This window comes from Euprymna scolopes, chromosome 39 (genome assembly GCF_053919585.1).
Source record: "Euprymna scolopes isolate OS-2025 chromosome 39, ASM5391958v1, whole genome shotgun sequence".
Lineage (NCBI taxonomy): Eukaryota > Metazoa > Mollusca > Cephalopoda > Sepiida > Sepiolidae > Euprymna > Euprymna scolopes.
Window position 1 is genome coordinate 25,263,390 of NC_136520.1, and position 18,280 is coordinate 25,281,669.

General features: G+C 31.5%; 1 protein-coding gene across 11 annotated transcripts in view; it reads right to left on the minus strand.

The window, feature by feature from the left end:
• Positions 1 to 18,280, minus strand: part of LOC145263676 (uncharacterized) — a 514,716-nt gene that overhangs the window by 274,045 nt on the left and 222,391 nt on the right. For 8 of the 11 annotated variants that reach the window (XM_080120558.1, XM_080120561.1, XM_080120560.1 and 5 more), the window contains exon 8: positions 14,258 to 14,336. In XM_080120558.1, the coding sequence (XP_079976684.1) occupies positions 14,258 to 14,336 (79 nt within the window). Of the gene's footprint in view, positions 1 to 14,257; positions 14,337 to 18,227; positions 18,274 to 18,280 lie in introns of all 11 variants that reach the window. The other 3 variants (XM_080120559.1, XM_080120562.1, XM_080120554.1) reach the window with 1 other exon arrangement.

The window sequence follows — 18,280 nt, forward strand, 5'->3', positions numbered from 1 at the left end:
TTGAATACTTTTAAGTTGTAATCTAGAAACATTTCTCTATTCTCAGAACATAGCCTGTCCCTCATAGATTCATACACATTACCACCTGTCACTTTCCACGGATGAAGGTGGTGTGCTTAAATATTTTGAAGCCAGTTTACTCAACAGTGGTAAGGTTTTCTTCCACCACTGAAATGGATCATCACCTCTTGCGAATAGTTGTAAAGATATGTAATAGTCAAGTTCTTTTGTGCACTTAACTATTCCTTTTGAGTTTAGATTGTGATTCTTGTATTTCTGTTATAGTTGCACTCTCCAGGTTTAACTTGGCTTCTACCTGTTCTAAGTTTTGATTTGTTACTGTAGACTTATTTGAAGCTAATTCATCAAATAGGCTTGCCAGAGATACAGTTTACTTTTACTTAAATCTTCTTGACCCTCAACAGAGCTTAAAAAAGTGAACCTTGTTGATTCTGCTTCATTATCATCAGTAGAAAGTAGATGTAGAATCCAATTCTTAATATCATTCTTCTGAGACTTAAATTTGAATCTGGGAAAGTAGACACACAAGTTTTTTATCATTTAGATAGGATGAAAATCTGGTTTCCATTGATTCATTCAATTGTTCAACTGTGGTAAGGATTCCACTGAAGTCAGAAATATTAGAATTAGATTGAACAGCTTTTGACAAAAATAACCAAAGAAATAAATTTGTAGGTATTATCATTGATATGGTTAATGTTCTATGAATTGCTTCTTTGGTGATTTCTTTAACTCAGGAACTGGATATTATTTCATACAAGTCCCCGTTGGTAAGTTCTTAAGGTAGGAATTTTATCAACAGCTCATATTACAAGAGCTTTTCATTGTTTTAAAATTATTTTCAGCGTATAATATGTTGAATTCCATCATGTGGTCACATCTTAAATGAATTTGTTCAAATTAAGCGGATCTTGTATTTCAATTAATTTGCTAATAGAAACCAATTGAAGTGAGAGACTATTTTCGTTAGATGTTATAGTTATCTTCACAGCCTGTGTTACAATGTATGATAGTTATTCTAAATCACATTTCCTGACATCAGCAACTATATTTGTTCCTGAATCCTGCAAAACTAAGAAAACTTTATTGAAGATTTTATACTCATCCAGAACATTTTACAATTCTTCATTTATTTTTTACTTGTTTATGTACCAGGGATGGGACAACTCTAAGCATAGCTCTCCACTGTTCAAAGTCCTTTGAAAACCAATGAACTGTCAAATACAGAAAGGGAGCATTATCTGTTGTAGCTGTCCAAATGTCTAATCCATGAAATGCTGCTAATTTAAGCAAGAGACAGTTGAATTTTTGTTTTACTTTTGTAAATATATCGAAAATTATTTTGCAGTGAAGTACTTTTTTGATGGAATGCTGTAAACAAAGTTTTGCAATAAACCAATTAAATCCAATATCAGATGTTACAGAATATGATTTAATATCAACAGCAATCATTTCACTTATAATGGATCTCTTGTGACCTCTGTTCAATAATATCCCAAATTTTCTTTTTGGCCAGTATCGATTCTATAGTAGTTTGGTGTTTCACTGGAGGCTCATAGTTGCTGCCACTTGTTCCTTGAATATTCATTGTTTCCTTTCCTTATCTGCAACTTTTGCTTCTTGTGAATGAACATTTCTAAGATGGTTTAACGTATTAGTCATTGGAAAAGTTTTTACTGATTTTTCACTCTTTGATGTGATGGTTTGATATAACTTTCAAGCAGCTGTATTCTTATTCTTGGGATTGACATCAAAAGACTTCCAGCAGAAACTGATTGCCATAATGGTTGAAGGTTGTTAATATTTAGTTAATTTTTTATGCATTTAAATTAGTTATGTTTGATATCTAGTTAGTAATTTATCTCAATAAAATATACATTATCTAAACCAGAAAAATAAAAATATATATGCAATGGTAGTAAGAGTCTGAAAATGTGCAACAAGAGTATGATTGATGAAGAATGCTTTATTTTCAGTTTGCAAATTGCCGCAATTTACATGAAAACTGAAAGATGAATTAATAATTTTATTTGACAAATGATTTTAAAGTAAAAAATGATGTTAATTTGATAGGAAAAGAAAAGGGGGAAATTTTCCAAATCCTTTGCTTCAAATTCAGTGCAGTTGTAAAAGTCTACATGTTAACAGCATGTCATGCCTGATTTTAATAATATGGTGTAGACGATGCATGTTGCTTTTATAAATTTTCACTGGCAAGCAAAGAAAGGGTGTTAACTTGTCTTTGTTTACAATATAATTTTATTAGTATCATTTATGACAACAATATTTACCGATAAATCGGCATTAGAAAACCTATTAATTGGTCGATTAATCAGTAATTGGCCAATTTGCTAATCAGTATGTCCCTAATATATATATTTATCATAATCATCATCTTGCAGCCTTAGCCAAGATTGAACTCACTACACCCTTCCAGTATTCCCTATCATAGCACCCAAAAAATCTTTGAAGATAAATGTATCTCTTTGTATCCTTTCTGGTTGGTTGTTTTTGTTTTCCAACATATCAACCCATTTCAGGTCATTTAATGCTGAATCCAGTGATTTTGAAGAAAAATTTTCTAATAGAATATATTTGTTTTTTTGGGGGTTTTTTTTCAAGTTGGTTTCTATTTAACCCATAGTTGGAACCCTCAGAAGTACTACCACTCCAGGTAAGAGTGAACCTGGGAGCAATGGCAATTAAAGGGTGACTCCACACTCCACAAAGCCTGCAAGCTAGAGCCTTACCATCGGATATAGTTTAAGGTCATATCCAGGACCTATCCTATCTGGAAAAGTTAACTTTCGTGATCGATTGTGAGATGATGGGTGCTTCCACAATATAAATGATGAAACAAGTTCATCTGTGGCACGTGCACAATGCCTAGCAAACTGAACATGTTTCTTACAAACTGAAGTTGATACTCTCGGTAAGTCTCCATTTATCATTTCTAGAGTTGGGTGGTTTCGCCATGAGAGACTGAGTACCTTTTTTAAAAGACGTGTGTAACATCCATACAAACGATGCTGTTGTTTTGCTGAACAAGTCCAAGTTTCAGATCCATAGAGTAAGATTGGCTCAATAAATATGCAGAAAACTTGATTTTGAATTTGCGAGCAAGATTGGATTTCCAGATCTTATTCATTTTGTTACAAGCAGTCCAAGTTAGAGAAAGTGATAGAAATATATAGACCATTAAATGAGAAATGAGTCACTCAATGACAAATTACAGCTAAACAGAACAGAACTTTTTTTTTTTATAAACATGTGAATGCTGGAAGTAAAGATTATATTACTATGTATTTTGCATCACTAAAATGTGTGTATGCGTGCAGGATTATATAATAGAGAATAATAGACCAAAGGTGTAAAAGAGCAGAGCTTCTGTTAATGTATGAATACATTAAAAGTGCTGTGCTCGATAAACTCCATAGGTGTATTTACCTAGCACCGTATGATGAGAAGACAGTATCCAAAAATATTTTATTTGTCAATATTGAATAGATATGGATATCATTTCCGAAACAATCGTACACTTAGTGATTTTGTTTTGTTTCTCCTTTTGGAGCTGATTTATAATTAGACAATTATTTATCTTTTATCCTCTGGAGATTATATATATATATATATATATATATATTTTTTTTTTCACTCACTTAGTCCACAGTAGTGTCCGTTATGCCTTACCACTCTATTCCAAAGTTCATAATAAGTTAATTAATCTAGGATTAAATTCCATAGATATATATATATATATATATATATATATATATGTTAAGTATTCATCCAGTAATACCATATGATCTTATTTTCCTGAGAAGACCATCGTGCCATACCCTGTCAAAAACCTTAGATATATCTACTGCCCTACTTTTCCCTGCTTTATCTAGAAAAGTGAAAATGTGTGTGCACGCGCGGCTGTGTACACTTCCCTACCAAATAACTCTGTCAATTTTTGGTCTACAGACTTTAGATTTGATATAAGGAGTATTGAGATTTGGGAAAATCTCAATAATCGGTTTTCGACCAGAAATTTGTCTGTTAAGGAGTCAAAGTTCAACGATGTGACCTTTGAAAACTCTACCAAACTCCTCCCCCAATTTTAGGTCTAAACACTTAAAATTGTATATGTATGTTACTTGGACATGGATTTAACTTTATAATTTGATTTGAGCCCAAAACAATAAATGTTAAGGGGTTATAATTGGGGTCAAAGTTTTTTTTAAAAATTGGCTTCTGCGGTCTCTACCAAATTACTCAACCAATTTTTTTTTTTTTTTGGAAAATTTGGCTTCCAAGGGGTCAAAGTTCAAAAGATTTTACGTTTGCAGTTTCTAGCAAACTATTCAGCCAATTTTGGGTCTAAACATTTGAAATTTTACATAGTGAAAATTTGGCTGCCAAGAGGTCAAAATTGAAAAAGTTGACTTTTGCAAACTCTACCAAACTCCTCCACCAATTTTAGGTCTAAACACTTGAAATTTTAGATGTAGGTTACTTGGACATAGGTCAAACATTTTCATTTAATTTGAGCCCAAAACAATACATGTTAAGGGGTCAAAGTTTTTTAAAATTTGAGGTCTGCGGTCTCTACTAACTTTTTTCTATGGTAGTTTAGAAAGCGTATTATATAGAAAGGCATTACCATACATATTCACACTTTAATATATACATAAAGTTATGAACAGTACATAGGGCCCGAGCAAAGCCGGGCAGAACTGCTAGTATGTATATATATATATCATTAGGGCTGTGGCAACAAAATATCTTTTTCATCGTTTTGACTCTTGAGTATATATCCGTTAATATCTTTATATGTTTTTATATAGACTGATGTGGTTCTCGGTTGATTAGCCGAATTCAACTGTGTCGGATACATACTCGAGAGTCAAAAGAATAATAATAACACATTGAAGCTTTTGTATAATAGATATATCTCCTATTTACATAAATCTAGCTATATGTACGTCTATTTGTATCTATGGAATTTAATCCTAGATTAACTTATCATTATGAATTTTAGAATAGAGCAGTAAGGCATAACCGATGATAATGTGGACTATGTTTAAGTGAATTCAAAGAGAACAGAAATCATGAAAAATCAGATACCTTTTTTTTTTTCTTTTTAAACTTTAGCAACAGATATTAGATATTAATAAATATTCCGTAAATTTCCAATTTTTGGAGGTATTTTAAAGAACGAGAGAGACTATAATATGAGCACAATCATGAATTTGAAAATTCAGATATTAGAGATTTGCATGGAAATGCTAATCATTAAAAAAAAAAAAAAATTTATTGCATTTTTCACCCCCAAACAAGGCACAGTGCCAATTTGATGTAGAGGGCTACTATCTAAGACATAACTGCAGGGATACTATGAAGGGAATTGAGCAGCAAGATGGCTTTTTACATTACACTTAAACTTCTGCATGTCAGTACAGGCAATTTGCTGCTTGTTGGGTTTGTCGAGAGTATTTATGTTGAGGGAGTACAAGGGTTTGTAGTTCTTCGGAGCATCTACCATTAAAATACTTTTAAAACAGGCAGAGAGATGCAACATTTCGTCAGTGGCTGAAGTCTAGCTGACAGTTCCTTACCTATTAGGTTGGCGACTCTTTTGAACCCTGTCCAGAGGTGAGAGACTAGTAGCAGATGCACCGGCCCAAATGTGACAACAATACTTCATACATAGGCAAATTGTGGCCTTGTAAAGGTACAGGATACTTTCAGGCATAAGTAATTTTCTAGCACATTAGAGAGAGCCCATCTTCCTCACATCAGATGCGACAATGCCCTACATGTATCTGTTCCAACTCATGATCTCTGTGAATATTAAGCCGAGGAGTTTGAACGAAGTACTTTCAGGTTATGTATCATTAGCCATGGCTATTAGTGGTTGAGAAGGTTTCATGGAATTATTAAAGGAAGCAAGCCTAGTCTTTGCAGCATTAAATGTTATCCATTTTTGTCCCCATTCCACTATAAACTGGAGGTCTTCCTCTAGGGTTTCTGCCATTGCCTTAGATATGTGCTCATTTGTTTCCCCCTAATGCCTGTTATAGAGCATGGTGTCATCAGCAAATACACCCATCTCAGATACAGTTTTATCAGGGAGGTCATTAATACCAGGAATAATAAAGGTCCCAGAATCGACCCAAGGTACACCCACATTTATATCATATTGTTTTGACGTACGATGATCGAGGACAACCTGGATTCTTCTCCTATTTAATAATGATTTAATTATGTTAAATATTTGTCCAGTAAAACAATATGATCTGATTTTCCTGAAAAGATCACCGTGCCATACCCTGTCAAAAGCCTTAGATATATCTAGGACTACTGCCCTATTTTCCCCTGCTTTATCCAGTGCATGGTATATATGTTCAGAGATTCAGTTAGGATATCTGCAGTAGAATAGGCTTACCTAAATCTATATTAACCAAAATTCCCTGAATTTCAATTTCTTAAGAGCCCTTAAGCTAAAACCTTAAAATTTAGACATTTTCTTGAATCAAAATTATATAGTGAATTCTGATCAAAATTAGAATAAGGATTCTAAACCTAAGATTCAGTATCATTACATTTTGATTTTAATCATTCTACAGGGAGGCATGAGTGTTGCAAATTCATCTTGGGGGAATTCATTTTATCTGTCCTGGGATCTGTATTTTATTAGTGGGTGTGTGTGTATATATATATATATATATATATATATATATATATATATATATATATATATATATGATATGTTTAAATACAAATTAAAAATTAAATAATTTAAAATTTCAATTTGTCAACCCACAATATGAACCATAATAGTTAAATATGCAACATTATTTTTTAAAATTGAGGTGTTATCATAAAAATCTTCTGGCTGATTTCCTTAAAATCAAGAAAATGTAGTCAAAATAAATTAAAATAAAATCCAAGTAAAAAATATATCTATACCTACTCAGCATTGCCAGCAAATCTTTTTACTTTCACTTGGTTTTTCTTTTTTAATTTTCTTTTATGTTAAAAGTAAGATTTTGAAAGTTAGATTTAATTAGGTTAGTTTAAGTTTTCTTTCCTTTAACATTTTGAATGGTCACAAATTTTTCCTCACCATTAACAAAAGATTAAAATGGCCGACTTATTCACAAATAAACTGAAATGCATAATTTTGTAATGAAATTACTTTTTTTTTTTTTTACAAGTGATTTTAAAATTTTGTTACAGTTTACAGCACTGCATTATTGCTTTCAATAAATATTCGCTTAATAGTAAATAGATAAATATTAATTCAATTCTTGCAATTGTAACAAAACAGATGCGTGAAATCTTATTTTGTTATTATAGAGATTTAAAAACGATTTAATCAAGCCATTTTTCTATTGACGTGTTCAAAGAACAGAAATTATATGGATCCAAATTAACTTCACAAGTGTGTATAAACGTTATTTATCTCACAAGGGAGAAATACAATCCAAAATCGTTTTTAATGTCTCGGGTGCAGAAGAGGAGGATATGGCCCAGTGCTCGTGAAGATACATAAAACTATTTTAAAAAATAGTATAGAAGTCTCCCAGCATTCTTCCATAAAAAGAATATCTCGTGCAAGATGCAATAAATTCCTTCCTCTTTCAGAGGTAATGCCCTCACATCCAATCCCCTTCATTGCTGGGGGTTTATAGTCTGTTAGTTTTTATATTTATTTATTTAATTGAAACGTCCAGACATCTTAATAAGATCTACTGGTTGGTTGGGTTGTCACACCTATATTCAAACTAGTGTTTTTGTCACACTTGCTTTTGGAATAGTATTTTAATCGCTCTGCAATGCACATTAACATCTTTGTCACGGTCATGCTTAAACGTTCAAAATAGCATTTTTGTCACCTTGCCATATTTCCATTTAGAATAGCATCTTCATTGTCTGTCAAAATTTTGTTATGCCCTTTTTTTTTTTTTAATCTTTATGGCTCTAGATAAGGCATAAATCCATTTGATATACCACTTCAGTGTTAAAAACGGCAACAATAAGAGTTATATGGACAGATTCCAACTCAAAAAAACAATGATTCTTTCTCCTTTGTCAGAAACATTGCTTATGGACCGAAAACACAGGACAAAATCAGGGAAGCAAGAGTTGCGAGGCTACAAAAAGTATTTGCAAAGGTCGACAAAGTTTGAAATAGCATTTTTAGATATGTCTGTACATTTAGAATTTTCACATATAAATTTGAAATTGTCAACTGTTATATTTGAAATAGCAGTTTTACATATGTCCACACATCTCTAGAAGAGGTGCTGGCCATCTTAATAAATCTAATATCACTAAAATATGGTAGAAACGTAATAACCATTTATCTTTTGTGTGGGTCCAAATAATAATGTTAATAGTGGTAAAAAAAAATATATTTATTATATTTCAATATTATTTTATTTTTTTTTAGGAAAACGAGAATAAGCATGGTATCAGTTTTTATACTTTTTCATGCAATAAAGAGTTTTATTCATCTTTTTTCAGGGCTTATCAACCATCAATAGTTTATTCAATTTAAAATCAAATTTGTCAGATGGTGAGATAATCATTTATTAATCTTGTAATTATATAATAATAAAAAAAGATAGTTTAAGTTAAATTTTACTGAAGAGTAAGTGGTTGTCCAGAATTTCCCCAATATTAAAAAGCAAATATATAGTGAAAACTATCATGGAATGAAAAGATATTTAAAAAAAAAAAAAAATCACCTAAATTACCCAAGTAGTTTATATATAATTATTTTTATTTTATTTTTAACACAATGGTAACAGATTGAAAAACAAAAATAAAATCTTAAAAGCTCGACTTGAGTTATCTCCCTTTGTTTATTCAAGATGACACTACTTGACCAATTTAATATAAATTTTAGAATATGGCATTTTCATTTAATCACAGGTACATACATCATACAGATTTTTCTCTATTTTTGTTTTTTAACATAGGAAGAATTCTTGGCAAAAACCTGCAGTGTAGTAGATAGAGTACTTAGTAAAAATTAAGTTGTAAAGTTACACTCTTCTGGAGTTTGAAAGTTTAATGCTTAGTGTGGGCCACACTCAAAATACAATTGTAAATTACTTAGGACTTCTACCCAGTCATGGCAGAGTATGTTACCCCTGTGGATTAACACAAAAAATTATATATATATATATATATATATATATATATATATATATATATATATATAACACACACACACACGAGAAAGTAATCATGAAGAAAAACAGCCTGTAACACTGTGCGTGTTTGTACTGATTCAAGTTGTGTTAAGAATACGGCATCACACAAAGGCATGAATCCATATATCCTCCCTCCAGCTCTGAATTAAATAATAGGATAGACTATACTCCCAAGGTTTAGTTGTTCAACTAGTTCAGAAGAACCAAACTCTAAAATAATATCAGTCTTTCCTTGTTTATCCCAGCATGGTTTCCAGTCGCCCTGGACTTCTCCTTGCCTCTGAACTCAAGCTATGCAAGTTTAGAGGAGTGGTGATTAGAAATTCTACAATCCTTGCCCCATTATAGATTCCCTGCACACACAGACATACATAAAAGGAATATCTATTATCTTTTAAGACTAAACAGTGTTGGGTTAGAAGACCTATCATTCTAAAGTGGTAGGTAAGAGGTTTGAATCAATACCAAGGAGTCATTAAAAGACAAAACAAGCTTCATAGATTTGTGTGTGTGTGTGTGTGTGTTTTATATATACACACACACACACACACATATGTATGTACGTATGTATGTTTAAGGTAAAGAACCAAAACCATTTCAATATTCACAAATGATTACAGGATACAAAAAAAAGCTCAAAACGAATTATGTCAATCAAAGCTTGAATATTACGATTCAGTAGATTATAAAATTTGACATATTTTCATGCTCTGAAAATCAACATTTAACTATGTTTATCCAAGTGACATTAAATGCTAATTTTCAGAATATCATTATAAAATGTCAAATTTTGTAATCTACTGAATATGTATGTATATATATATATATATATATATATTAGTTGGTAAAACTGGTAATTAGTAAAAACTTGAAGAGAGTGCTCAATACTATTGCAGAGCAAATATGTGTTTTATTTTTTTATTACCGTTTTATCTGTTGTACCATGTTTACGATTAAGCAACCTCGTCAGACCTTACAGAAATGATTGTTATTTGGAAGAAGGGTTTTAGAGGAAATACGAGGGGGAAAAAGGGAGGTAAGGGATAATAAGGGGGAGGGAGACGGGTATCGACAATAGTTAAGTTTTGAAGGTTAAAATACGTTAGATTCTAGTGGAGGGGGGGGTAGCAGATTCAGGTAGGTGTGGGTGGAGATATATGGATATATCAAGAGGGAGGGGGAGAGAGGGAGGTAAAAAGGGGTGGGAGAAGGAATTTTGATTTTAGGTTTTAAGATTTGACTGCTTTTGGTTGTTTATGCCGGCACTGGAGTATATGGAATAGATGAGAGAGAGAGGGAGAGAAAGGACTTTTGTATGTGTCATGTGTGCTTGGCAAGTAAAGGATTTCATTTCAAATGTTCGTAGTAGCTACGATTCGTTCATTTTTTTTTTTTCCTCGTATTTCCTCTAAAACCCTTCTTCCAAATAATAACAATCATTTCTGTAAGGTCTGACGAGGCTGCTGGATCGTAAACATGGTCCAACATCCGAAACATATGTAACCAAACAGATAAAACACACCCACATACACACTAGCAAAGATACCTGTGCTTTGTGCGGGATTTTGCTGTATGCTGCTTCATAAGTACCCGAGCATACAGTAAAGTGTCAACCTTAACATTTGACCTTCATCTTGAAAAATAGTGTGCACCATTCCTAGGTCGGAGACCATCATCATGTCAGGTTTGGTCATGGTTCAGTGGTGTGAGCTGTAGGAGAGGTGTGTGTGTATATATATAAGCTATAACCTTGACCTTTGACTTTATCCTTAAAAAATGGTGTGCACCATCTCTAGGTGGGGGATCATCATCATGCCAGGTTTGATCATGATCAGTTCAGAAGTTTGGACTGTAGGAGAGTTGTACACACAGACACACACATGAATACTATTATCTATATATATAAAAGTGAAAATGTGTATGTGTTTGTATGCCTTGCAAAAACTTTTGACAGAGGCGACGGATTTTCAAGCTCGACGTCTTGGACGACAAATATCGAAAAATTGGCCAAATCATTAATTCCTTCACCCTAAACTGGCCATTTTTGTACAGGGAGGGGGTAGCAAAAAACCGTTTTGTCATGACAAGATAGCTTCTACTCGTGCGCAAATGACATTGGAACTTTAATTAGTTTAAATAATCAAAAAAACTAACCCAATTTTGTCAACGTCCTATTAGTTCAGTTGATTAAGCACAGCATCATTATCTAAAGGTTGTAAGTTCAAATCATGATGTGAGATATCTTTGGGGTTTTTTTTGTTTTTCGATTTTTAAAGTTTTAATATTGAAACATGGTTATTTATGCCATTTTTCACGTTCGCTGTTTTTTTGTTTTTATTTTTCAGATTTTTTTTAAGTTTTAATATCGTTCGTTTTGCATCACGTTCGTTTTTTTTTTTTTTTTTTCCATGCCATTCGCATTTTCTTTTTTTGCTTTTCCGATTTTAAGAAATTTTAACAGTTAATTTGCATTACGTTCGTTTTTTTGTTTTTTTTTTTGTTCGATTTTTTTAAAGAAATTTTAACATTGTTTTTTATAATATTTAAACAGGGTTATTACTTCTCTTATTCTTTTGTGTTGCTTTACCCTCGCCCCCACCCGAGCACACACACCTATAAACACTCGAGCAACGCCGGGTACCCCTGCTAGTATATATATATATATATATATATATATATATATATATATATATATATATATATATATATATAGCTTAAAATTTTACAGCATTTTGAAAGGGTTACCAATCATAAGTGTATTCATAGATACTTATCATTTCTTTTTAATTTAAATAAGTAGTCAAACTCAAAGGTTAGGCCACATTGATTACTTATTGTTATAAAGCTCTATAAGAAAGGATATTGAGCATTTTGTGCATGCAACATTTTCCGTCTTGATTTGACTATTCTGATTTTTTTGTTTTTCTTTTCAAAAATGTAATTGAGGAAAACATATTTTATCTTCATAAGGAATGAACATATACGCTCACTAAAAAGAGGAGGTGATGCTTGGGAGGATATTATGACGAATAAACATATACTACAATACTCTCACCCCACCATCACCAAAGAGGAAGTAATGCCTAAGAAAATGATATGATGAGCATAGAACAGATACAACACTAATCCTAACCTGCCCAAAAAGGAGGAGATAATACTTATGGATGGTTTTGTGACAACAAAACGGATACTAGATTAACACTTCTGAATAGAGTATTGAAATATAGTACATTAGTTTGAAATGAAAAACTGGTTGGAAAGAAACATCACCAAAGTTACATTTTATGTTATGTATGCGGAAGAAGAAAGGAAAATTCTTTGCAGGTGTGATAAAAAGATAAGGTCTTGCTGTGAATGTCCCTATTTAGTTGCTACTTTTATAAGGGCAGAGTTAGGTACAACTGCAGTTTTAAAATGTAGGGGAAATCCAACTCCCCTCTGGATTAGAACACAAATTAAAATTACCTCATTCTAGAAGGATTTCCCGTTCATTGACCTAGAACTGAAAAACTAATTGGAACAGATACTACACTTTGCTCCTAACCAAAAGATTGATGTTGTGAAGGAGGGGCCAGAGATTGGGGCTTAACCTAAGCATTATAAAGTAGAAAGAGACTAGCAACATCTGAGACCATCCTCTACTAAAATATAAAATCGATAATAAATGCAAAGTCGATAATATATTTTGTAAAGATGAGAAAGAGTGTTGATTGGCACTTCCCAAAATATCTTTCCACATATCAGACTCTTGTATAGGTAGAGGATTGCATCAGGAGTGAGGATTGATAAAATGATCCAACCATCAAGAGATAAGTGTTATATAGATCATTTCAAACCCAGAAGACAGCAATTCTTCCCCTTTTGTCAAAATCATTGTTCATAGAATAAAAGGACATAATCAGAGAAGCAAGAGTTATGAGGCGGCCAAGAGTAAACCAAAGATTTTTTCTGAACGACCACTAAGCAGGGCTCAGTACTGATCAACACAGAGATGCCTACTTGGAGCATATCATTAAATGATAAAACAAAGATCGTGGGACATTCCTGGCTGAAACCTGGTGGACAAGTCAGACATAGATTGAAGCTTATTTGTACCAAATTGAATTGCAAAATAAATTGTGAATTTTATTACCAATTTCATGGGTTGTATTTTAGTGCAAAGGTTCACGCTGTACTTTTCCTGAGAGTATTAGTGTGTAACTGACCTAAATATTTGGATTTGAAAGTGTAACCACTTTCATAGTCTACAGCAATGCCCACTGTATTAATTACAAACTAGTGGAAACTGTGGAAATTCCACATCAGCATATTTCATATTTAATATAATTGATGCTGGGCATTCTGTGGATGTTCAGCATGAATGGAGAACCCACAATATTATTATAGTCCTTTTGTTAAAACTATACAAGTATTTAAGTAACCCAGTTAATGTAGTGTCAGAATATATTTGGTTATTACAGTTTATCTCCAACATTCTTATAGGATTTTATGATATATTTCCGTTGTATGGATGCCCAACATGAACAGAAACCTTACATTATACCATCTTTAGACGGAACAGATACTACCCTTGAATCCTAGCCAAAAGACCAAAAAGGTATATTTTAGTCTCACGTACGGCCCAAAAGCAACATTTTTTTTTTAATTGCATCTTCAATGATCAGATCCTATTTATTATAAAAGGTGGATAGAAGGTGATAAAATACTACGAACATTAAATGATTAGTACATAGACACGCTAATTTAATGTCTGTAGTATGTTATTAACTATCTTCCCTTTTAATAGGATTTCTTTATAATCCGGAAACTGTGACGTACATATAGATGCTCATATTTTTGTTTCTTTTTAGTAAAACAAGTATAAGAAATCACAAAAAGTTTCATTGCTAGATACAAAGATGTGTATGTGTGTTTATTTTTTGTGGCATATCAACAGTGTGTGAAATCCTATAACATGTAGATATAGTAAATCATTCAGGTGAAATTGGTTTGAGGCTAGAACTGAGAACATTATATCTGCTCACCATGCTCAATTAGCGTCTGTGCTCTCGTGAATCTACCATGCAGGGCTGTCATGTGTAGAGGCGTCCGTCCATCTTGACACTGTAACGAAAAGCAACAACAACACGGCTCACATCAAACGAAGCAGCATTCAGTTATAAGAAAAAAAAATAAATAAATTAAAAAACGTAAACAAAAAGACACAGATTTATACCCCATACAGGAGAAAAAAATTATACTTTACATAAAAAATTTGATTCCATTTCCAATATGGCTAAAAACAACTCAAATCAGGGTTTCTTTTTTTTTATAATATTATGACCATTTCATTATCTTTGCTATACAATCAATACAAAATTTGCATTTTATAAACAAGATAAATTTCCAGGAATGAAGAAAATACAATTAAAATTTATACATTTCACAAAAAATATTTCACAATACATGTTATGGTTTCAACTTTCGTTTTGATTGTACAGCAATAGTACTGAAACAGTTGTAGTTTTATAACAAAAAATCAATTTATAAGTCATCTGGAATTACATATTAGAACCTCTGGATTATTTAATACCCATTAAGCTTAAAGCACTTCAGTTTGACTACACAACCAATAATATATATAAAGTTGGGTCTCCTGTTGTACTGATATTGATATTAAAAGCCTACTTTTTCTATTTAAAAATTATTAAATGAAATTTTTGATATATTCATTCATGGATATGCACGCAACTTCATAAGCATTAACTAATTTGCATATTCCATTAAAAAATGAACATTAATTATTCATTTTTGATGGTTTCTTATAGGAGGATTAGTTTAATTTAACTATTACAGTCAGTACTATTTACGCATAGTTTCTACATTGTGCATAATTGCATAGAATTTAGGAAGAAAAAGTTCTCACATGCACATATATATATATATATATATATATATATATATTACACCCATTGTTTTAAAAAATATAATTATCCACTGACATGTGTTTCATTGCCTACAACTCATCAGGGTGGCTGAATCTAGCGAGATTCAAAATCCGAACCTCATGGGAAACTTGATCAAAAGGGAAAATTATTCCCAACTTGCACTTTCATATTATTGAATTCATTCAAAACGTATCACAAAAACAAAAAAAATAACATCTATGCAAATCGCGATATATCCAAAAAGTCGTGCTAAATGGTCCAGTGATAAGAGTTTAGACTTCTTACTATGAGGTCCCGATTTCGAATCTCGCTAGATTCAGCCACTCTGATGAGTCGTAGACAATGAAACATGTGTCAGTGGATAATTATATTTTAAAAACGATATATATGCCACTCCCCATTTGGGGGTACCAAATTGGTCAAAGGGAAAATTATTCCCAACTTGCATTGAGGTAAAAATGCACTTTCATATAAATAATTGAATTTATTCAAAACCAAATAAAATAACATAAGTGACCTTGCCTGTATTTCTACAGAACTGTCTATCAAATTCTTTTGTCAATGTATGTTCTACACACTTAAAATTATATATATATATATATATATATATATATATATATATATATATATATATATATATAGGGGATTTGAATCTGTGGACCATTTTTATCTCCAAGTCATTGGAATATCCGAAACCATCAAATATCAACTATTCAGGTCACCGACTCAAGTTATATAAAAAATTACTGTGCCTCTGTGAGGTATCAACAACTAATGTAATTATAATAAGAATTACATCTATAAACATAAGAAAGGGGCTAGCATCATGATTTAAAGGTTATTAGGTGAGGCATAGCCAAAAAAGGTTGGGAACCACTGGTATATCTTTATTCATAAAATAATGTTGGTCAGATTTTAAAGTAGTATTTAAGCTGATAAATCAAACTTTGATTTTCACTGCCCAATTTTCATTTGCTAGTGTTCTACCACTTTATTTATAACATACCAACAAACTTTCGTACAATTCATGTAATACCTAATTCTATCAAACAGTTTTCTAATGTCAAAATTATTAAAATCACCGTAAAAGGAAAATCAGTTAAGGGAAATAACTCGATTTTTTTTTTAGTTAGAGCTATCATTCTTTAATTCCTTTTAAATCAGTTGGATGTGGGGTGGGGGGGTTAAAATCCTTATTTTAACTTTTCGCTTTGGTTATTCATGCCCGGGCAACATCGGGCAGATTTGCTAGTATATATATTAAAATTATTAAAAATGATTAAGAAGTGAGTTTTTTATTTTTTAAAGTTCTTCAAACTTGAGCCATGCAGTAAGTAAAAAGTATACAAATTCAAAACGTTTATGTTATCCAAAGAAACTCAACCAAAAATATTTTTAGCTCATTTAATAAAATCAAAAGGAAAAGTTTTAAATCATGCAAAATTTAAAAAAAATGAAACATTTTTTTAAAGAAAATTATGCTTATTTTTTAAAACATTTTTTTTAACCAAACATCTAAAACAAAGCAAGCTAAATTTTCCATTTTATAGCTGGTTATGTGAAATTGAGAATATTTTTTTAGGGATTTATTAATATTTTGGAAGTTATAGAAATTTATTATCCTGAGTAATCTCAATATAGGTATTATACACACACAGATGCATGTATGTATACAGAATCTAAGTTTTATTTGTAACTAGCAGGGTCAACTGACATTGCTCGGAATGAAAGTAACATTAAAACTTCTATCTTTCTACTGTTTCCCTCTCACTCTTCTCAGAGCTCATTTCCTCTCTAGATATATACACACATTTACAACTCTTTTTTATATATTAGGTTCCTTTAAGAGCAAGTTGGCATAATTAGTACATAAAACAGCTGAAAAATTCCCACCCAAACAAAACCCGGCCTAGTTGACCGCCAAAGAATAATTTTTATTTTAAATATTATTCAATGCTGATGTACAATATACCAATTTTGTGGATTCTTTGCTTTGTAGTTGTAGTTTTTTTTTTACTTTTAATTATATACACACACACAACTGCCTTTTATAAAATAGATCATGCTAAAGCTTATATACAGTTCTCACGGTATTAGTATTGTAAAATGAAATTTTACTTCCAGATAAAAAAGTTTTCATTCATCAGGAAAACATTGCTTTTCTGAGTATCCATTTGTATTTGGAATTCTGAATACAGAAATAAACTATTGAAAACTGTTTTATATTTTGAAAATAGTAACCAAATCGCACAATTACTAGAAAAAAAATACTGACTTATATTTAGAAACAACAACAAAAAGCAAAGTAAGAAACTAACAATATAAACTAAAACATTGATGGAGTTCTTGAGACTTATGGGAAACAGGAAATTAGGCTTGAGCTAGTAAATTTTGTTTTAGTTCTAGAAAAAATCACTTAGAAAAAAAAATGTTCAGAATGTGTATCCCATGAATACTTGGATATTCAAGAAAGAGGTTCAGCTGAAAATGGTTGGGTGATCGCGTTGTTTTCCTGACCCATGTAATTTTATGTTAACTAAAAAATAACATTTTTTTCTTTAAAGATTATGATATGCTAACCATATTCATGTTAAAATCAATTTAGCATTATGTATGAAATAAGAAAAAAAACACTTTAAAATTAGCCAAAACACTGGCGTTTTAGTTTATATATATATATATATATATATATATATATATATATATATGTATGTATGTATGTATATATACACACACATCTCCACCATAAAAATTGCAGCTAATATTTGATCTGATAAGGTAGAGATGAAAAACAAAACATGGACATGTTTTACTAAGCATTTTAAGTAGAGGTTTAGAGGAACATTTTTTTTGTAAATTCCTTTTATTTTTTATTTTTTTAAATTTTAATCCTGTTAAAGATAAGATTTCTAATACAAAAAAAAAATTATAAAGAAAAGTTTAAGTATAACAAGCAGAAAGTTTGGCATCCACATTGAGGCAAGCAACAGGGATGGTAAAAATTTGGTAACATGCAAAAACTGGAATCCTGCAGGCAGGCAAGACAAGTAAGCAGTTTTGGACCTACTCGTACAGTGCTTCCCGTTCAGGACTCGGCCTTTATGATTACGTTCCTGTAGT